Source organism: Carlito syrichta, unplaced genomic scaffold (assembly GCF_000164805.1).
Source record: "Carlito syrichta isolate Samal-C Ts95f unplaced genomic scaffold, Tarsius_syrichta-2.0.1 Scaffold312064, whole genome shotgun sequence".
Taxonomy (NCBI): domain Eukaryota; kingdom Metazoa; phylum Chordata; class Mammalia; order Primates; family Tarsiidae; genus Carlito; species Carlito syrichta.
The window spans coordinates 162,456-184,635 of NW_007256160.1; the positions used below are offsets into that span (position 1 = coordinate 162,456).

Genomic DNA, 22,180 nt, shown 5'->3' on the forward strand with positions numbered 1-22,180 from the left:
TCTTCTGCATGTGGTCAGCCAGTTTTCCCAGCACCATTTACTGAATAGGTTCTCCTCTCCCCAGTGGTAGGTGGAGAAGGCTTTGTCAAAGATGAGTTGATTGAGAAATTGAGGTTTTGCTTCTGGAATCTCAATTCTGTTCCATTGATCTATATGCCTGTTCCTATACCAATACCAAGCTGTTTTGATGATTGTAGCTTTATAGTAAAGTTTGAAGTCTGGTAATGTGATACCACCAGCTTTGTTTTTTTTTTCTTGCTGAGGATTGTTCTGGCTATTCTTGGTCATTTGTGTTTCCATATGAATTCCTGTGTTGTTTTTCTAGGTCTGAGAAGAATGTTGCTGGTAATTTGATAGGTATTGCATTGAATTTGTAGATTGCCTTCGGTAAGATGGACATCTTCACAGTGTTGATTCTTCCAATCCATGAGCATGGGATATTTTTCCACTTGTTCATGTCATCTTTGATCTCTTTGAGCAATGTTTTATAGTTTTCATTATAAAGGTCTTTCACGTCTCTGGTTAGGAAGATGCCAAGGTATTTCATTTTTTTTTGTGGCTATTGTCAACGGAATTGTGGTTTCTATTTGGGTTTCTGTTTATTTATTATTGGTGTAAAGAAATGCAATTGTCTTTTGTACATTTATTTTATATCCTGAGACTTTGCCAAAGTCCTTTATCAGTGTAAGGAGTTTTTTGACAGATTTTCTTGAGTTTTCAAGGTACACGATCATGTCATCTGCAAAGAGAGATATTTTAACTTCCTCTTTACCTATTTGGATACCCCTGATTGCCTTCTCTTCTCTGATTGCTCTAGCCAGGACTTCCAATACTATATTGAACAGGAGGGGTGAGAATGGGCATCCTTGTCTTGTTCCAGTTTTCAGGGGAAGAGTGATTTTTTAAAAGAGAAAAGTATGCATAATTTTTATGAATTATTTTTAAAATATAACTTAGCATATAAGAATTCCATTATTTCAACTTTTGTAATTCCCTGCCAGTGAAAAACAAGACTGTGTCTGCCTCTTGCACGTGGACAATTCTAATTATCCATATTCAGAAAGATTTTGAATGCCAGGTATCACAATTCCTTTAAATCTAAAATACATCAACCACAAAATCTCACTGCTGAATTCAGGGGTCATGTCCATTTGGAGGTCTATAAGCAATAGAAACCAAATGAGTTATGTCAGTACATGTAAAGAACTATAGCCTACTTTTAGCATGAGTTAAAATAGCATTTTTTGCATGATTAAACAAACTTATAATTGATTTTTGCAAGTTTCAAGAATTCTCTAATTTTTTTTTCAAAACTCACTACTTTTCTCCCCCCTTTTGGAGTATATGAATATGGATAAAAATATGTTTTTAAATGTTCTGTAATTATTTTTAAATGTTCTTATTTTTCTGTTTTTCCTCTAGATAAAAGTTAAGCAGCTAGAAGAACAACTACAATCTTTTACTGAAACTAGTTTACAGAATGACCATCTACGCAAATTGAATAAGGGTCTAGAGGCCAAATATGCTCAGGTGTGATTAACATCTACAAAAGCAGATTGCCTTCATATTGTTTTTAAGAAATTGTTTGGTGTCTTTCTCCCTTCTTTACCACACAGTCCCAGAAAGATGAATATCCTCTCACTTGACTAGTTCAACAAACATTTTTAAAGCACTTGCCATATACAAGGTTCTTGGAGGAATTTCTAAAGATTCCTGAAGCAGGATTGGGATGTTCAACTTGCTTCTAAAAGGACAGTTAGGAATGTCCCTGGTAAACTTTATTAGAAAGTAGAAAGTTATGCCTTTTAGAAAAAAAGTCAGTTGTATTAACTGGCATTCCTAGGGAGCACTGTTATGATGAGAAGCGTTGAGAAATGCTTTCATGGGGGAGGTGTGTTTTTTTTGTTTATTTTGTATTTTTTCTTGAGTTGGAGTCTCACTCTGTCGCCCAGACTGATGTGCAGTGGCCGCTCCTGGCCACTGCAGCCTCGACCTGCTGGGCTCTGGCGATCCTTCCACCTCAGCCTTCCGAGTAGCTGGAATTACAGGCATGCACTGCCACGCCCAGCTGATTTTTTGATTTATTATAGAGATGATGTCTCACCAAGTTGCCCAGGTGGGTCTCGAACCCTCAGCCTCCCAAAGCGCGGGATTACAGGCAGAGCTACCAAGCCCGGCTGGGGAGGTGTTTTTTGAATGTGCACCTTAAAAATGTTGACAGATGTGAGGAACAAGTATCTTTGTTTTTTGAATTATAGGCAAATTCAGAACTCAGTGCCAACAAGCTACACCTACAACAGACGGAGGCTCACCTGAAAGAGGTATGAGTAGTGCAGGTGCACACTTGTCAGCACAGAGGCCGTTGAGACCAGAAATTTTTCCCAGGTCATATGATTTTTGGTTTTTTTTTGTTTTTGAGTTGGAATCTCACTCCCTTGTCCAGGCTGGAGTGCAGTGACATGCTCACGGCTGGGCTCTGGTGATCCTTCCTCCTCAGCCTTCCAAGTAGCCAGAACTACAGGCACACGCAACCATGTCCGCCTAATTTTTGGTTTATTGTAGATACGAGGTCTCACCAAGTTGCCCGGGCTGGTCTAGAACCTGTGGGCTCAGGCAATCCACTCTCCTCGGCCTCCTAAAGTGCTGGGGTTACAGGCTGCGCCATCAAGCCCAGCTCATATGACATTTCAATGCTTGAGCAGAGAAAAGTTAAACAAGTGCAATATATAAAATGTTTAGTGAAGAGCATCCCCAGGAAGGTGTTACCAAAAGCGATTTCTTTCAATGATCTACAGATTTATCATGTAGGTAATTCGACTATTTGAAAAAGCTTTACCTTTGGGTGTAAGCATGTGTGACTTCTTTGTGTCTGTGACGTGTGTGTATACGCACTCCTGGTAGCCGAGGAGCCGGAATGCATCTTTGAGTGGAACACTCCTAGCGTTCCGGCCCTCTTGCTCTAACTGATGAGGGACTAGGTCACAGAACCCCTCGGGGGCCTCATTAGGTGCACGCTCCCACAGGAGCTTGGTTGAAGGCCTGTTTCTTCACCGTGTGACTTCTTCTTTTGGAAAGCAAAGCAACACGTGTTCAAACGTATTTTCTACTGTGGCTTCTGCCAGAACATCGTTATATCTCCTAGTAAAGTGGCTATTCCTTGAAAACTAATTCTAGGCCTAGTCGACTTTCTTGTCCTTAATTGGTGATGCCTCTAAGAAAAAAGAAGTCTCCAGAGAGGCCTACATCTTCCAAATCCCTTGAAAGCAGCAGGTCCCACGCAAACAACGTCAGGGAAAGAATGTCATCAGTTGGTTTGCCGAGTGTTATTCCAAACTCCACACGCCATGTGAGCTTCGCACCTACCCTGCCTTCTATGAGAGCATCTCAGGACATTGGAGACTCGAGAATCTCTCTAAAGACCCTTTTGAATGCTATTAAAACCATGGAGGGAAGACTAGAAGGCAAAATAGAGATTCTTGCCTCAAGACCGTTACTGAGTGACGAATCACCAACTTTTCTTAAGCAGGATTCGGTAAGTGAAGACCACAAATTAAATCTTAAGGAAATTTCAGATTTACGCAAGAATGAAGAAAAGTCGTAATAATCCAGAAAGATGATGCTGGAAGACAGGCGTAACAACGGAAGATTCTTCACAAACAGGAAGAACTGATGGTGTAGATTGAAACTATCATTCTGGTCAGCACATAATTAATTTTTGTTTTAGACGTAGAAAATTTGTCTTAACGGTAACAACTTAGTTATTTTTTAGATCTAATTTTGATTTCTTTAAATTCAGAATTTCTACCTAATCTTAACATTTGAACTAAAATTCTTGAATATAGCCTATTTCTATTTTAAAATAGAAATGTGCTAATCCAAGAAATTGAACATTGGAAAGTATTTTTCAGAGAAAACTTTTTAGAGCATCCATCGTTACTTGATATTTAAAAATAGAAAGTACTATAGCTTATTTTCTGGAGTAAGCGACTATTTAGATGCTTTCTATAAATATTTTTATTAGTGGAATTGATTGATTGATTGGTTGATTGACTGAGTCTGGGTTTCACTCTGTCACCCAGGTTGGAGTGCAGTTGCGTGATTATGGCTCTCTGCAGCCTGAACTTCCTGGACTCAGGCTATCCTTCTGCCTCAGCCTCCTGAGTAGCTGTGACTACAGGAATATGCCACCACACCTGGCTAATTTCTGATTTTTTTATAGAGACAAGGTCCTTTTTGCATATGTCTCAAACTCTTGGGCTTAAGCAATCCTCTTGCCTTGGTCTCCCAAAGTACTGGGATTACAGGCATGAGCCACCACACTCAACCACATTTTTTATATTTATGTATCTTGTAAGCACTGGTAAAAATTTAAAAACTATATTCTTCCTTGTGTACTTTTCTAGAACAAAATTCAGTAGATTTTCAGAACCTATAAATTGATATCCTTTGTACTTTTATGGCATTTTTGTAGAAAGAGTTATTTTAAATGTTGCCAATTAATTTTTTTTCTTTTTTGAGTTGGAGTCTTACTCTGTCACCCAGGCTGGAATGCAGTGGCACACTCACGGCCACCCCAGTATCTCCCTGCTGGGCTCCAGCGATCCTTCCACCTCAGCCTTCCAAGAAGCCAGAACTACAGGCGTGTACTTCCATGCCTGGGTAATTTTTTATTTATTGCAGAGATGAGGTCTCGCCAAGTTGCCTGGGCTGGTCTCGAACCCGTGGGCTCAGGCAATCCACTCACCTCAGCCTCCCAAAGTGCTGGGATTACAGGCTGAGCCACTGAGCCCAGCCTAAATTGTAAGAAAGTATAATAATGTTGATATAGATTTGAGGGAAAGATATTCTCCTTTGTTGCTGTTAGGAGTGTACAATGCCACAACTTCCTACAGAGAGCAATTTGGCAACATTTAGCACAACTTTGACCCAACAATCGTTTTCTAGGACTTTTTCCTAGAGAAGTACTGGCTTGTACACATGACATGCTTACAAGCTTGCTTACTGAAGTATTGTTGGTTAATAGCAACAGATGAAGCAACCAGAATTACATAAATAAAAGACTACGTAAATCATGGTATATCCATAGTTTGCAATACTGCTTCAAGATATGTATATTATTAGGTTTAAATGATAAAAGTTCAGAAGAGAATATAGTACTTTACTATTTGGATGCAAACGGGGTGGAGAGATAAAGAATCTATACATACATATCCACTTGTGTAAACACAGAATATCTCGAAAGTGAGTCTTAATAAACGATATTTTTGAGGAAGGAAACTGGGTGGTTAGGAGATTTTTATTGCTCCATTTGTGCTTTAAGAATAATGTGAATGTGCTACCTATTCAAGATAATTAATTTTATGAACAATTTGTTTTCATCAAACTAAAAGCAGAGAAAGAATGGTCTTTTCAGCAAATAGTGCTGAGATAATTGGATATCTATATGCAAAAACAAACTACCTTTGATCCATATCTCACACTACATATAAAACTTAACTCAAAATGGATCATAGATCTAAATGTCAACCCTGAAACTGTAAAACTTTTAGAAGTAAAAATAGGAGGAAATCTTTGTGATCTTGGGTTGTACAAAAATTTCCTAAATTTGACATCAAAAACATGACCATAAAGGAATGATAAATGGGACCTCATCAAAATTGACAATTTATGTTCCTCAAAGACATTAGGAGAATGGAGAGACAAACTACAGATTGGGAGAAAGTATTTACAAATCATATATCTAATTAAGGTCTTGTCTCCAGAGTGTATTAAAAAGTTCGAAAACTGGGCTGGGTATGGTGGCTCACAACTGTAATCCCAACATTTTGAGAGGCTTAGGTGGGTGGATCACTTGAGACCAGGAGTTCAAGAAGAGCTTGAGCAACATAGCAAGACCCATCTCTACAAAAAATAAACACATTAACCAGGTGTGGTGGCATGTGCCTATAGTCCCAGCTGCTAAGGAGGCTGAGGCAGAAAGACCACCTGAGCCCATGATTTTGAGGATAATGGTGAGTTAGGATCACATCACTGCACTCCAGCCTGGGTGATAGATCAAGACCCTGCTTCTTCTTCTTTTTTTTTTTTTTTTTTGAGTTGGAGTCTTACTCTGTCACCTACGCTGGAGTGTAGTGGCATGCTCACGAACACCGCAGCACCTCAATATGCTGGATTCAGGTGATCCTTCTGCTTCAGCTTTTCAAGTAGCCGGAACTACAGGCATGCACTACTATACCCAGCTAATTTTTTTAAATTTATTGTAGAGATAAGGTCTCGCCAAGTTGCCCAGGCTGTTCTCAAACATGTGGACTCAGGCAATCCCTTCACCTCAGCCTCCCAAAGTGCTGGGATTACAGGCTTGAGCCACCACGCCCAACCAAGATCCTGTTTCTTAAAAAAAAAAATATGTAAACACTCACTAAGAAGAAAACCTAATAAACAGAATGAGCAAAATATTTGATCAAATATTCCACAAGCAAAGATATATGGATGGTAGATAAGCACTTGAAAGATATTAAACATTAGTTCTTAGGAAAATCCAAATAAAGCCACAATGAGATGCCGCCACACACCTACTACTACAACCACTTTAGAAAATTGGTTAGTAGTTTCTTTGAAAGTGGAGCATACCACCACCATATGACCCTGTCAGTCTACTTTTAGGTATTTACCAAAGAGAAGTGAAAGCCTGTGTCTCCTGAGATGTGCACACGTGTTCTCAGCAGCTCTCTTGTTCTAGTTTAACACTGGAGACAACTTGAGTGTCCAGTAGGTGGGTAAAGAGGTAAATTGTGCTCTATGCATACAATAGAACACAGAGCAGAAAGAAGGCCACTGTGGACATGTGCCACAAATTGAATGACTCTCAAAATAATCACGTTGAGTAGAAGAATCATGTTGAGTGGAAGAAAAGTGTACAAACAATAGGATTCCATACAAAGTTCTAGAAAATACAAACTAACTTATTGTGACAGACAACTGTGACTGCCTGTGCGGAATCAGTGGGGATGTGGGAAGAGGGAGAGACCAGGGAACATTCCAAAGGGGCATAAGGAAACTTTTGGATGATGAGAAACTTCACCATTTTGGTTATGGTTTCATGGCTTATCTATATGTCAAAACTTATCACATTGTACTTTAAATAGACACAGCTTACTGTATGTTGGTTACACCTCAGTAAAGCTGTTACAAAAGAAAAATGTATGAATGTATTACCTATTCTAAATGTATTATATTAAAATATTTAAAATAACATTCTTAAAAGGACAGAACTACAGAGATAGAGAACAAAACGTTGGTTGCCAGGAGGCTGGATGGGTTTTTGGAGGGAAGTACACATAAACAGGTAACACAGGGGAGTTCTTTTCAGGTGATGGAACAGTTCTGCATCTCAACTGTGGTGGTGGGGCCCATTAATATGTACATGGGATCAGATGGCAGAGAACTGTGTGTGCATGCAAGTACACACACATGCATATGTAGATGAATGAAGGCTGAAAACTGGTGAAAACTGAATAAATCCCATAATTTAGTTAATCGAGGTAATAACATCAGTGTTGTCAATGTCCCGGTTCTGAGGTTGAACTATAGCAATATGAGATGTCACCATCAGAAGCAGAATGAAGAATAATACATCAGACTCTGTACAATTTTTGCAACAATCTATGAGCCTATAATTTTTTGAAATAAAAAGTTTTTTAAAAGTACTACTTTTAATAGTACAATTACTTGAAATGATTGTGTGGATCTTCTAAAAGTGTTTTGAGGATATAAAGTTCTAATACTGCACTTCTAATTAAGATTCATTCTGCTGTAACACTATTTTCTTGATATTATTTAGTGCTTATCCATCTTTGCTCTTATTATACTCATATTAATTTGTACATTTATGTTATATTTTCAATGGGAACCCATTTTATGTCTCAGCTTCATAGTCTTGTTTCTCCCATTCCTGTTTTTCCTAGCAACTGATAGGCTAGGTTTGCCTATGTTTATTCACACAGATATTTTTGTTGTAGTTCCCTTTTAAAAGAATAAGCTACTAATAAAACTGTGTTTTAGCCGGGCTCGGTGGCTCAGCCTGTAATCCCACGCCTTTGGGAGGCTGAGGTGAGTGGATTGCGTGAGCCCGCGGGTTCGAGACCCGACTAGGCAGCGAGACCTCATCTCTACAATGAATCAAAAAATCAGCTGGACGTGGTAGCACATGCCTGTAATTCCGGCTACTTGGAAGGCTGAGGCGGAAGGATCGCCGGAGCCCAGCAGGTCGAGGCTGCGGTGGCCGGGAGCGGCCAATGCCCTCCAGTCTGGGTGACCGAGTGAGACTCCAACTCAAAAAAAAAAAAACCAAAAAAAACCACTGTGTTTTATTTATAGTCATGAATAAATATATTTCATTAAATATTTTCAATTTGGTTTCTAAATTGCTGTATCTTCTTTTAATCACTCATTTCTTATGTTTTGAAAAGTTATTTATTGTTTCTTTTATTCTACTTAGGTGAAATCCATTCTTGAAAAAAGTAAAGAGGAGCTGTCCCGAACAACAAAGTGTCGTGACACAACCCTGAAGGCGAACCAAAGACTGAAGGGGGCCCTCGAGACCCTGGAAGTCAGGGAAAGCCAGAAGGCAAGGCAACCTCCCAAAAGTCTGTTCTCTAGGAAGTCACTCAGAAGCCATGCTTTGTTATTGTTGTTATTTGAGTCAAGGTCTCACTCTGTCACCCAGGCTGGAGTACAGTGGCATGATCGCAACGATCGTGACTCACCACAACCTTGACCTCCTGGGCTTAGGCAATTCTTTCACTCAGTCTCCTGAGTAGCTAGGACTACAGTCATGCGCCACCACGTTTGCCTAATTTTTCGATTTATTGTAGAGACATGGTCTTGCTATGTTGCCCAGGCTGGAATCAAATTCCTAGGCTCAAGCAATCCTCCCACCTCGGCCTCTCAGGCGTGAGCCACCGTGCCTGGCCAAGCCATGCTTTTTCTTTTCTTGTTTCCACTAGTAAGAAAGAATGAGGACTGATAAGAGGAGGATTTCTTTTTCTAGAGAAAAGATAACTTTAAAATAGTTTGAAAATATTTATCTTAAAAATATATTACATAAAACTCTCAATGAGTTTTTTGTATTTTTCTGTTTTAAAATACTAAAAAGGGAAAGTTCTAATTTGTTCTCAGTAATAATGACCTTTATGCTTATGTTTCACTGACGTGCCATACCATTAGCCGGGTGCTTCCCCTTTGCAGCTCGTGTGTGTGGTGGGATAGAGATCCCCTCGCAGACTCCCCGCAGCAGCACACGCTGGAGCTTGCCTCTGAGGACGCTGTGAACCCATCCCTAGCAGCCTCCACTGTCTCTCATCATCTTTTTCCTCAGATAACCCTCATGAGTTCAGATGTATGATTCTCATCTGACCCATCAGAAGACAGTAGAGAGCCAGCTTGGGACCACTAGACTCATGAGCATGGTAGCCCCAGTGTCCACGTCTAGTGTGTGAGCTGTACGTGACCACAGAGCTCTCCACAAGATATGGGGTATGCTCCTCTTTTCCTCAAAGTCACAGTAACTCCAGAAACCACATAAAAATGAAAGAGACTTCAATCTCCCCACTAGTGTTGCACCATACCTGCTTTCCAGACTCTTTGACAGGAGTAACCAGAAAGGATGAAATGCCTTGCTTGCTTGACTTTGTTAGGTAGGAAACTTCCAGCGACAATTGGCTGAGGCCAAAGAAGACAACTGTAAAGTCACAGTCATGCTGGAGAACGTGCTGGCTTCTCACAGCAAGATGCAAGGTGCTCTGGAGAAAGTGCAAGTAGAGCTCGGGCGGAGGGACTCGGAGATTGCAGGCCTCAAGAAAGAAAGGTACCTGTGGCGTCTCCCCCTCCCTTATAGCACTGCATGACTGGCGCATCGTAACGGGAGTCACTCCATGTTACTTCCTTTGCAAGAGACTCATAAAAATGGTGTTCCAAGAAGTAGCAAGTCAGGGGATATCTGGAATTAGAAATGATTTTCAGACGTTCAGATTCCCCCGCTTGGTAGTGCTGTGTGGAGGAATACGTGTCCTAGAACTTCATGTGCTGCTGTCTTTCCCTTACTGCCACCTGCACTGTTTAAACCTAATTCTGCCTTTGGATTTAGAGAACAGTAATTGTCAAGATAACTGAAGCTAAATGCCTACGTTAGTTTGAGTTAGTTATCCACGTATTACTACCCTACTTTAAGATTAATAACTCTTTTAAGATGAATCATGCTGAAAACTACTTCTAGCTATGTTTTATAAGTAAACCCCTCCACTGAATGTCTCAAAAATAAATTTTCCTTTTAGGTTACAGAACAAATGGTCTGAGCTTAATAGGACCTCTAAAATATATTGTGTGTGTTAGTGGTACATACTGCTTCTATATTATGAAAGAAGTGAGTTTTATTTTCATTGTGCTTATCTTTATTTTTTACATAGTATGAAAGTATATTACCTATGAATTTTAAAAAGTCAAGAGAATGATATTAAAAATACTGTTTACCAGTCACAATAAATTTCTAGGTAGCTGTTGTATTTAGAAACAGAAATCTCGACAGCAAGCCAATAATCGTTGAGGTGATATATTTTGTTACTGATGCTGTATATATAATATAAAATTACCAACCTATATGTTAGTCAGAAGCATGTATTGATAGTCTAATGCATCGAATCAAGCTGAATGAGAGTTAGGACAAGTCATTCAGTTCCTTCACCTTAAGCAAAGGCTACTAATTGTCATTCCCAGCTCTCAGGTATTTTGAGCTTCTGTGGCCCATGACATCTGCTGTCATTCAAGCTTCTCGCAAGAAGAGTGTTGAGTGTTCTGTGTCTCCCAGGGGATGCCACGCCTAGATACCTCTCCCTTAGACCCCATTTTTGTGCTGCCTCCTCTAGGACTCTCAATCAGCAGAGGGTACAGAGGCTGGAGGCCGAGGTGGACCAGTGGCAGGCCCGGATGCTCGTTGTGGACGCGCAGCACAGCAGTGAGGTAGCAGCAAGTGCTTTTAGATCATGGGGCCATTACTGTTTGGAAAATGAAGTCGAGTCTGAGCTTTGGACAGTGACATCTTCACGATCAGGAAACTAACCTGCAGGTTCACAGAGTCAATCCTTACCAGCCAGTAGCCCTTTTTGTCTTACATGGTCACATTCTTCTCATGTATTAATGCACAAATGATTTCAGAATTTAGTGGCTTCAAGAATAACTTACCATCTCAGTCAGAGTAGTCCCACTGTTAATAAGGAGACACAAGCACACAAGTGTGTGTTCATGGGTGTATGCACATACATGCATATGTATCTACACATATGCACACATGTAAAATACACATGGATGTTTCATATAAATAAGTTTTTTCTAGAAGAATATACGTGGAACAGCTGCCAGTTTTTGTCTCTTTAAAGAGTGAGACAATAAGGTTATAGGATCAGGAAGGGAAATTTAGTTTGAAATTTTAAAAATTAGGACAAACTAAGCTGGCTCTGCTTTCCAAAGCTCTCTGGTGACCAGTGAGCATCCTTCCCATTGCCTTCCAAGAGTCTCCTGAGCAAGGTCTGTAACAAGTTCTCACATACATGTTACTGCACCCAGAATCCTTGCTGCTGCTTCTACCCGATTCTTGTTTCAGTGGCCCTTGGTGCCACAGCATCAGGAGTGACTATGCAATGGGGACTTCTTGCATCTGTTACAGTAGATGCGAAAATATTCTTCTCTTTCAGATACAGCCTCTGCAGAAAGCTCTCGAAGTAGCCAGAGAAGACAATAGGAAACTAGCTGTGAGTCTGGAGCAAGCTCTCCAGACAAATAATCACCTGCAAACAAAGCTTGATCATGTGCAAGAGAAACTGGAAAACAAAGAACTTGAGCGACAGAACCTAGAAACCTTCAAGTAAGAGCAGTAGTTGTAGTAAAATAGGGGAGGGCCTCTGGAGGGGGATGTCCCACTCACTCCCATAAAGCAGCTAGGCTCTTTCCGCCTGGAGCTGGAATTCCAGCAAAGCCTGCTGAGAAGCCGTAAATCACAGCTGTGAAAGAGCACGCACTGGACTTTCCAGCCCTCCCCCACCCACCATGGCTGGAGAGCACGCTGGGCCTCCAACCCACCTGCATCCACCATCAGCTGGAGCTTACGTGAAGTTTAAACCAGAACGCACAGAATATTGATTGGGAAGGACAGCTGCATGCCTCAGCTGAGTCTTTCCCATCAGCAGCATGTATGTCCCTTAAAAGCATGATGTAGACAAGGAGAGGCAGCATCTGGGCGTGAATGACCCCTTCAGGAACGGGGTGCCTCCATTCTAGCAGATGTTAGCCCTTCAGTTTTTGTCTGCTTGTTTTTTAGTCTGGGTCTCACTCTGTCACCCAGGCTGAAGTGCAGTGGCGTGATCACGACGATCACAGCTCAGACAGCCTCATCCTTCTGGGCTCAGGTTATCCTTCCACTTCAGTATCCCAAGTAGCTGGGACTACAGGCGCATACCCCCACACCCAGCTAATTTCTTTTATTTTTTATAGAGATGAGATCTCACTATGTTGCCCAGGCTGGTCTTGAACTCCTGGGCCCAACCAATCCATATGCCTCAACCTCCCAAAGTGCTGGGATTACAGGCATGAGCCACTACACCTGGCCTCAATTTTGACCTGAGACAAGTTAAGTCAAACCCGTCAAGTTCAGTCAGGCCACTAAAGTTTTGTCTTATATTGTATCTGGACAAATGTGATTTAGATATTAGCAACATTCCATGGGCATGTACACTCAAGGGAAGTGCAGTGTGCACAGATCTGTCTTCTCTTCAGGAGGAAGGCATGTGCCAAGGCAGAAAAGGTGTCTTTCTTACATGTGATCTGTGACTTGTCCTGCCCTAAAACTCTCCCACGATGTGTTTATGTCATGGCTGGCAGCATCATTTAAAGCCCTTCCATGCCAGTTTGGGTCATTTTGGTTTAGATGGTTAGTAATTTTCCAGAACTTGAAAATTCTGTAGTCACCACAAAATGTAGTCCCGGCCACTACTGCTCAAAAAGCAGGTGATTTCCAGGAAAGAACAAGGGGACCAGGGGTCTTCTTGCAGCCTTGCCTTCAGACTACTTGTGCTTGTCTGCATTCTCAACAAAGTGGAGCCATGCTTTTGTCACCTGAGCTCTGTGAGATCCCAAACTGCAGAATTGTACTATTAAGTGCACACGCTCAGGAAGACAGAGCAAGTTTTGGAGAACTTGTTGCAGTTGAGCTGCAAATATTTAATAGTTAGAAATGTAGGCCAGACTCTAAGAAGAGGCTGCTGGTTGGAATTCATCTCTACAAAGATGAGAACTGAAGCCTCAGCAAAGGCTAGACTGCCACAGGAGAAGTAGAGGCAGAACCAAGGTCACAACTTGGGGATCTGTGCCATTTCATGGGGAAGGACCAAAGGTCACAGAAAGAGCAGAGGAGGAGCATGTAGGAAGTAAGGAGGAGTCGGGAAGACGCAGCATCACTCACCTGAGGCCCAAATGAGTGAGGCAGGTGTGCAGAGTGAGGAGAATGAGACCCCTGGGCCTTGCAGCCATTTGATTATCCTCCAGATGGCCAAATTTCATAGGCATGGAGGGTGACAGTGAGTGAGTGATGGGAAGGCGGGCAAACAGGACAGTGGGGAAGGAGAAGATCAGATCATAGGGCAAGAGTGCAGCATGAAGGGGGAAGCCACTTGTTTGTAGGCTGGGAGGAACTCGACCATGATGGAAGAGTCTGGGAAAGAACCCGACTGACCAGGGAAAAACGAGTGTCAGTGAGAGTCAGAGCACAAGGGGGAGGACTGTCACTAGAGATGAGGCTGGACATCCCTTCCTCTGAGATGAGAGGGAAGGAGCCCACTGAGGAGGCGGATTGGGGTGGGTGATATCTGCCCTAGAAAGTATGAGGAACCAGGCACGGTGGCTCAAACCTGTAATCCCAGCAGTTCCAGAGGCCAAGGCAAGAGGATTGCCTGAGCTCAGGGGTTTGAGACCAGCCTGGACAACTTGGTGAGACTTGTTTCTACAAAAAAATTTAAAAATAAGCCGGGTATGGTAGCGTGTGCCTATAGTTTCAGCTACTTGGAAGGCTGAGGTGGAAGGAACGCCTGAGCCCAGCAGGTCGAGGCTATGGTGGCTATGAGCATGCCACTGCACTCCAGCCTCCAGGCTAGGTGACAGAGTGAGATTCCAACTAAAAAAAAAAAAGGAAAGAAAGTATGAGCAAGGTGAATGTGTTCTAGAGATCTGCCATCCACAAAGACCTGTGTTTGCCAGCACTCTATCTCACACTGAAGTCTTTGTTCGTGTTCTGTGTTTTTATCACAGGAAAAAGAAGTAAGAGTGGGAGTTGAGGTGGAGTATGAGGTGGGGGCAGCAGTAGACATTTGGTGAGATATTAATTTTAAATTCAAATTAAATGAAAAGTCGAAGTTAATCAAAAATTTAATTTAAAATCTAAAACTTAGAATTTGAATTTTTAAAACTAAATGATGATTGTGATGCTGACAGTGGCTACTGTTTCTTACGTGCTTGCTATATACCTGGTGGAGTGTGGAGTACTCCACAGGCATTATTCCTTTAGTACTGTTACTCTACATGCATTATTCCTTTAGCAGTGTTACTCTGCAATGGTAGGCCATCAAGATTCCCATGTTGCTGAGAAGGAGCCAAGCATGGAAGATAGTGAACCACATCTAATATTGAACAGCGTCTCACGAGAGTTGGGATGTGGGTCCAGGCAGCAGTAGGCCGACTTCAAAACTCGTGGTCTTAATCATATTGCTGAAATAAGCACAATACAGGCCGGGCACAGTGGCTCAAGCCTGTTATCCCAGCACTTTGGGAGGCTGAGGTGAGGGGATTGCCTGAGCGCATGGGTTCAAGAACAGCCTGGGCAACTTGGTGAAACTTCATCTCTACAATAAATCAAAAAATTAGCTGGGTGTGGTAGCACACACCTATAATTCCAGCTACTTGGAAGGCTGAGGCGGAAGGATCGCCAGAGCCCAGCAGGTTGACGCTGGAGTGGCCGTGAGCATGCCACTGCACCCCAGCCCAGGCGATGGAGTGAGACTCCAACTCAAAACAAAAAAAAAGATGCTCTTCCCCTGAAGTTGGTAGCCTAAAACCTTACCCTTGTTTACTGCCCCCGACACCCTTAAAGAAAAATAGGCACAATACATTTAAAGACAATTTAGACAGTTATTATATTAACAAAACCAAAATACTGTACAAGCAGTAGCTTTCTTCCCTTTCTGTATCTCCATATGGTTTTTTTGCCCATTTTTCAGATTGGGGTGGGTGTGAGCAGGAGTGTGTGGATGTGATAAGTAACAAACCTTAATGAAGTCTTCTGGCTTCAGGACCTCTCCTTTGTGCTGTGCCTCAAGACAGTGTCAGCAACTTTCAGAGGTGGCATACCAAGGTCACCAGGGGAACAGGACCAGGAGAGGCTCCACCTACTGTCTCTTCTGTAGACCAAGTCAGTGCCGCCTAGGGGACCCACTGAGTCCATCAGCAGAGGTGCTTCAGAGGTGCTGGGGACCTGGATTTGTGATTCAGATGAGAACCAGGGGGTCAGGAGGAGGGAGGAGGAAGACCTCGTGGCAAGACAGGTGCCTCCTGCCCTTTGAGAAGTCCTGAAGATGCATGGAGTGTCACGTGCAAATCATTGTCAGCTAGAGAGTGTGAAGGTGGGGAAAGCCTTGGGACTGGTTGAGGACGTGCATTCCTATCCTTTTCTGGAGTCGCCTGTCCTTTTAGGAGTGTGGACTCACCCACATCACTTTCTACACTCACATTCTGTGTATCATTTCAGGGAACCTCAGATGCCCTGCCATAGGTTGACCAAGGTACCCGAGTTAGGAATGCTGACCTCATGTGAGACTCTCCCTTTAGAGATAAGGAAACAGTAGAATTGGAGTTAAAACTTAAGGAGTAAACAGCTGATAGCAAAAAGGCATGAAAAAACAGAAACAAATGCCTCTTTTGCAATGTGACTGCTGCTCTAATGTTGTCTCTGACATGAGTTCTCCCCCTTTTGGCTGGATCTCTTTATGGAGAGCTAGTTTAATGCTGCAGGTGCATGCCCTCTTCTGTGGATGAGCTCCTGATCTACAGATTCACCTGCCAGCGAGCTCCTGCTTATTTATGAATCACACACATTCCCCTCCAAGGCTTCCTTCCTTACCTCTGGAATGACTTCTAAGCCATTTTAGCATTTCTCTTGTTCAAAACAGAGAACGAATGACAGAGGAATCAAAAGTGGAAGCAGAACTGCATGCTGAGCGCATAGAGACCCTAAGGAAGCAGTTCCAGACCGAGAGGGAGACGACCAAGAAGGCGACACAGCGGGAAATGGCTGAGGTACCCAGCGAGCCTGGACGCTTCTCTCTGAGTGGGCCCTCAAGGAGAAGGAGTGGCTCAGGACCTCAGAGGGGCTGCAGGTGGCCTTGGCTCCTTTAGTCCCCCTTTACCAGCAGTCAGGTGCCACAGAGCCCTCTCTTTGTACAGTGAATCACATGAAAGCAGTTTCTGGTGTAGAGCCCTCTGTCCAACAGAGGAATGCCCTCATGAGAGCTTTTCCATAAGAGCGGCACCAGGTAGGGTGCAGGAGGAAGGAGACTGCCGTCTGACGGGCAGAAGCCAGGTTTCCATCTCCATGGTTCACATGACTGGCTTCTGATTTGATCTGCTTTCTCCTGAAAGGCCTAGAGAAAGCAGGAGCACTGTCTTCGTGCTCTGAGGGTGTTAGGTGGCCATGTCTGTGATGCCCACTCAGGTCATAGACTCTGGGGAAGCCTCAGAGACCTTTCCTGAACAGCTAGAATCAGAAAGAGTTTACTTTAGTCTGGCAGGTTGATGAGAGTGCAGGCCATGCTTGGTTACCAGCAGGAACAGGACACGTGGGGAGGCAAAAGGATCCTCTTGATCAGAGCAGAGGCAGGAAGATGTCCGAAAGAGCGTTAGCTTGGATGGAGTGCCTGCTGGTGGCCTTCGTTGCCAGGTGCTGGGTGCGAGCTGTTAGAGGCAGAGTGTGCTGGTTTCTGGGCAGAGATGTCTGAAATAACTTTAGCTGGTTAAGATGACAGTGGTGAAGAGTGGGCGGAATGGAGAGAAACTGGAGACATGGAGGCTCGAGGAAACTAACAGCAAGTGCGAGTGCTAGGTAAGTGAGTTGAGTCAGAAAGCCATTTTAACAGATGTGTCAGACATCGGATGTATCATGAATGAAGGAGAGGAGGAGGCTAAGGTAATCCCTGGTTTTGGGGGCAGGGCTGTGTTTTGCCAAGTGGGTTATATTTAACACCAAACTCAAAAAATGTACACAGAACAATTGTGAGAATGGCAAAGCACTATATAAATGTTACAGAAAGCAAATTCTGTGAGAAACAAGAAGATGCACTAAATATAGGATATGCCTTTAGTTGAGCTTGTTGTTTGCTTACGAACCAGGATCCTCTTAGCAAGGACCTGTTCAACCTGTGGTAGTGGTGCCATTATATGAGAGACGGAACAGTGAAGGAACCTTCGTGAGAAACTACTGGGGTGGGCATGGCCCGAGTTCCTCCCCTCCCCTGTCCCCCCACCTCTTATTTGCTGTGTGTAAATTTGCTATCCTTGAGTGTGACTGACTTCCTGAGTCTCCATTCTTTCAGTCACAGAGTAGAAATCATCACAAGTACGCTCCAGGTTTGTTTTGAGGATTAGCTTGGAACATAACTGTTAAGTAATGATTGTGGCCTAAACAGAAACAGTACAAAGTAGGTGGTGGTTGTGGGGCTCCTCCAGTTCCAGGCAAGGCTGAATGAGGGCCAGTGGCATGTCTAACGGGAAGCTAGCTGGGTGGTAGTAAATGGCTGTGGGTGATGCGAGGACCTGAGGGAAGGAGCTGGTGTGGAAAGGGGCTGCAGACCCCGGCTCGCCCTCTGCTGTGTCAGATGCCAACAGCTGTAAGAATGACACCTTCCTGCCACCTCCCCCCTGAACCGCTGCTGCATCCTAAAGTTCAAGGGGCACCAATTTAAGGACATGTTAGGAGGAAGGGGACTCGGTACAATCCTTTAAGTAATCACTATGCTGCTTCTTCACAAAAGAAATTTGTTAAAATCCTTAAGAACAAAAAACAGTATTATAGAAATGTGTGCAGTGATAGCCAACAACTGACAGGTGTCTATATAAACCACCATATAACTCACTTTCATGTCTCCAGACCTGAGGTTGTACATGACAGAAAGCAAGAGAAAAGCATAGCATTAGAGTCCCTAAGCCATTACTATTTCCAGATACTCCATTCTGTATCTATATTATCTTATTTAACTGTGCTCTGCATCCTCTGAGTCAGCTGGACACACACTTTCAAGGTGATGTACTTTGAGGGTTAAGGTAGTTAGTTTCCAAACCACTTGCTGCAAAGTGGTGAGGCTGAGACTTGAACTCCAAAACCATGCTCTTAAAATGCCAACAACAAATACATATGTACATTCCTTATCTATTCTAAGAAATATTTTCTTCTTGTGTTAAGAATTTTGAAAACCACTTGTCCCATTGCTCCATAAAACGACTTGATCAGACATTGTTATTATTGCTTCATTCCCTCCTTTTTAAAAGACAACAAATACCAGGATGAAACTGAACAAGCTTCTCTAGCAATGGAAGATATCATGCCTCAGTGTTTCTTTGCGTTTTCAGCTGAAGAAGACCCTTGACGAAGCCAACTACAGATCAGTGGAAGTGTCCCGGGCCAACCGAGAGTTGCGACAGAAAGTTTCAGAGCTGGAAAAAGTACTGGACAGCAACAAGGAAAAAATAAAGAACCAAAAGGCCCAAATTAAGCTCCACTTGTCGGCCAAGGCAAATAACGCTCAGAACGTCGAGAGGATGAAGGTTCCATGCAAAGCCTCTTCTCCCCCATGGCACTTACAGGGGCCTGACAGCTGGGGCGGGGGTGAGAGCAGTTGGGTTTTAGAAGGAAGTATTGCCATAACTGGGAATGGGGCAGAGTGTCTGTGAGGGACCATCTCCTTCCCTGAGAGGCTGTCGTGTGAATGTTTGTGAATGTTTGGTGTCCTGTTGGCTGCCGGCATCACATATGGCTCCCCTCAGTCCCTTTCACATTAATTGTGCTGAACTTGGCTCCTTAGGGTCAGGAGCCAGGTGAGAAGAAGCCAAGTAGGAACTGGTACCTTGGGTATCCCATGGGATTCCATCCATCATCCTACTGCTGGCAGGAAGAGTGAGCCAGCTGCCTCTGATCATCTTTTTATGTTATTTCCATGTTTACTTTCAGCACATAGCGATGGAACTGAGGCAGATGGAGTTAATTAAGGATCAGTACCAGAAAAAGAACTATGAACAGGTAGACAAGTTCCATGAACTCTGTGTCAATCTGTCCTGCAAATGGAAACCAAGACGTGAGTGGGTCCCCACATCTCCCTCTTTGTCTTCTCATAGTCTCTGAGCATCCAGAGGTTTGCATGTGAAATGATGAATCTGCAGAGAGAAATGCAGATGCTGGCTAAGAGCCAGCACGACACCTCCACTCGGAACAAACAGCAGGAGCGGCAGCTAGAGACAGAACACAAAGCGAGGCAGGAGCTGGAGCACCGGTGCCAGGTGAGAGGCTTCTCCAGACCCCTCAGTGTAAGCCCTGCACCGGCCTTTCTAGACTCCATGGAAGAAAACACACTTACAAGTTGTTCACCCTAGTAAGTCCTTAGGATAACAGTATCAAGGACAGAGCCTGTAGTTTGAATATGGCAAATGTTCTCTTTTTTTTTCAATTTAATAAATATAATGTTCATTCTCAAATAACAGCTTGAAGCCGGGCTCGGTGGCTCAGCTTGTAATCCCGCGCCTTTGGGAGGCTGAGGTGAGTGGATTGCCTGAGCCCGCGGGTTCGAGACCCGCCTGGGCAGCGAGACCTCATCTCTACAATAAATCAAAAAAATCAGCCGGGCGTGGTAGCACATGCCTGTAATTTCGGCTACTGGTAAGGCTGAGGCGGAAGGATCGCCAGAGCCCAGCAGGTCGAGGCTGCGGTGGCCGGAAGCAGCCACTGCACTCCAGTCTGGGCGACAGAGTGAGACTCCAACTCAAAAAAAAAAAAAATAACAGCTTGAGCTGATGTGTGTGAAACTCCAGTCAAAGTTAGACTTCTGAGCAGACCTTCACAGCCTTCCAGGCGGGTTACAGCCCTGTTCTCCCCTGTCAGGCAGATGCACCTACTCTGGGACAGGACTCTTAGCAGTTCCTCACCTGATGAAAGCATGATACTGTGTCCCGGGGAATGGGCTTCAGGAAGTCTAGGCGTGCTTATCTCTCTAGGGGACTGTCTGCCATGGAAAGTACCCCTCCATTTCCGAAAAAGAGGTCAATCACTTTATCAGCAGAATCATAAATCAAAACCAAAATCTGTAACCACATCCCTGCGTGTAGACTACAAGTTAACCTGGAAACAACAGTTTTCGTCTTATGTGTCCATTGCACCTGAAGGTAGAAGGTGCCTGCCCAACACCCAACCATAGTGTTGGTTGCCTAGGTGCTACAGCAGAGACGGCTTTGGGCTCCATGTGGTACATTAGAAATTCATAGAAACCTTTGTATCCCATTTTCAGGAACTGGAAGAAACTGTCAGACACCTGAAGAAATGTAAAGAGGCCACAGAGAGCAAACTGAAAGAGGCCAGTGTGGAATCAGAACAGGTGAGCCAGACCCATGGGCATGAGGACCTGGACAGTGCCCTCACCCGGCCCTCTGCATGTTGAAGCCACTTGAGGCCTTCACTAGCATATTCGGCAGGTGGGCAGCAGGCAAGAAGCAGTAATTTGCTCTGTGTGACTCTGCTGAAAAGAGAAGGTGATTCTTAGATCAAGATTCTGTGTCCCAACAATAGATAGTGGGATGCTAAAACACTAAAGAAGCTGACATCCGAGTCCCACCACCAAGCATTAGAAAGACCAGCGTGTGTGCATTTCCTGTGCTGTTGTTTGACATGAGCTCGTGGAAGTGGGATGGTAAGGTTGGCCTGCTTTTAATAAACTTACTTTCTCCATTCTCAATTCAGGCCTTTTTGAGGCTGTTTCAAGTCAGACATTTGTAGAGTTAGACAGGCCCTGGGCGATGGTTGGTGTACCACAGTCAGCCTCATTCTCCAGATGAGGAAACAGGTGCCAAGTTTAAGGTGTGACAGTGACCAAGTCAGCTGGTCTTGATTTTTCACTGTTCTGTCCATTAAATGAAATGACAGCGTGACTCTCAGAACAGCATGTGAGAAAGGACATGGGCTCTGACAAGTCTGGGCTTGAGTACCACTGGGCGGCTGTGTGCCCTGGGGCATTTCCATTGACGTCCTTAACCCATCAGCGACTGCATCTGTGAAAGTCAGGAAGCTATGTCTGCTGGTCATATTCTGAGAGGTTCTCAGGGTGTGTTTCATGAAGTTAGCATTTTTGTCACTCCTCACACAATGGGGGATACACGTGAGGCCACCTCAAGCTATCCCTCCACACCTGTAGTAGGTGCTGGAGAAAGGCAGGGTGGTGTGGTTTGTGAGGGGTCATGGTCATTATCAGGTTGCACAGACAGACCTGGACATGCCTTAGCTGTGTTGCTTTCGTAGAGCAAGTAACACTCTGAAAGGGGAGTCTTTCTTATCTCACCACAGTGAACTCCGCAAGGACCTGGTGACTGTGGACTTAGTACACAGTGACACCTACTTATCGAGGACTATCATGGGTCAGTGCCCCGCTGTGTGAGGGGGCACAGAGGGAAAAAGCCAGACTCGGCCTCTGCTGGAAAATACTGCCATGAAATGAAGTAGCCAAAGAGGGAAAGCTCATCATCTAGCTTTCATTCCAGAGGTTGTGCTCCGGGCTGCTGTGAAGCAGTGTCATGTATAAAAACCTGCTGACCCTGCTTCAAAATACCAGCATTCCAAATTGATAGAAAAGTGCCAGGCATGTGTAAGGCTAATAAGCATTTGCCAAATACATGCATACCAATTCCAGATCACCTTCAGCTGCAGACCATGAGAGGGACTATTGTTAAGTATAGCAAAGATAATTGGAAGTTTGTGTGCAGGAGCCAAAGTATAAAATATTTTGATGATGAAGGACATAAAAATTATACAATGTACACTAAGCTAGTCCAATTTTTC

The 22,180-nt window shown here is 43.7% G+C and overlaps 1 protein-coding gene across 1 annotated transcript in view; it reads left to right on the plus strand.

Annotated features, from left to right (window-relative positions):
• Positions 1–20,789, plus strand: part of CCDC150 (coiled-coil domain containing 150) — a 76,334-nt gene extending 55,545 nt beyond the window's left edge. The window contains exons 15-25 of the mRNA XM_008069476.2: positions 1,423–1,530; positions 2,259–2,321; positions 8,498–8,626; positions 9,696–9,865; positions 10,920–11,013; positions 11,745–11,914; positions 16,263–16,389; positions 18,715–18,909; positions 19,313–19,381; positions 19,477–19,638; positions 20,640–20,789. Coding sequence (XP_008067667.1) covers positions 1,423–1,530; positions 2,259–2,321; positions 8,498–8,626; positions 9,696–9,865; positions 10,920–11,013; positions 11,745–11,914; positions 16,263–16,389; positions 18,715–18,909; positions 19,313–19,381; positions 19,477–19,638; positions 20,640–20,789 — 1,437 coding nt within the window. The remainder of the gene's footprint in view (positions 1–1,422; positions 1,531–2,258; positions 2,322–8,497; positions 8,627–9,695; positions 9,866–10,919; positions 11,014–11,744; positions 11,915–16,262; positions 16,390–18,714; positions 18,910–19,312; positions 19,382–19,476; positions 19,639–20,639) is intronic.
• Positions 20,790–22,180: the final 1,391 nt, after the last annotated feature.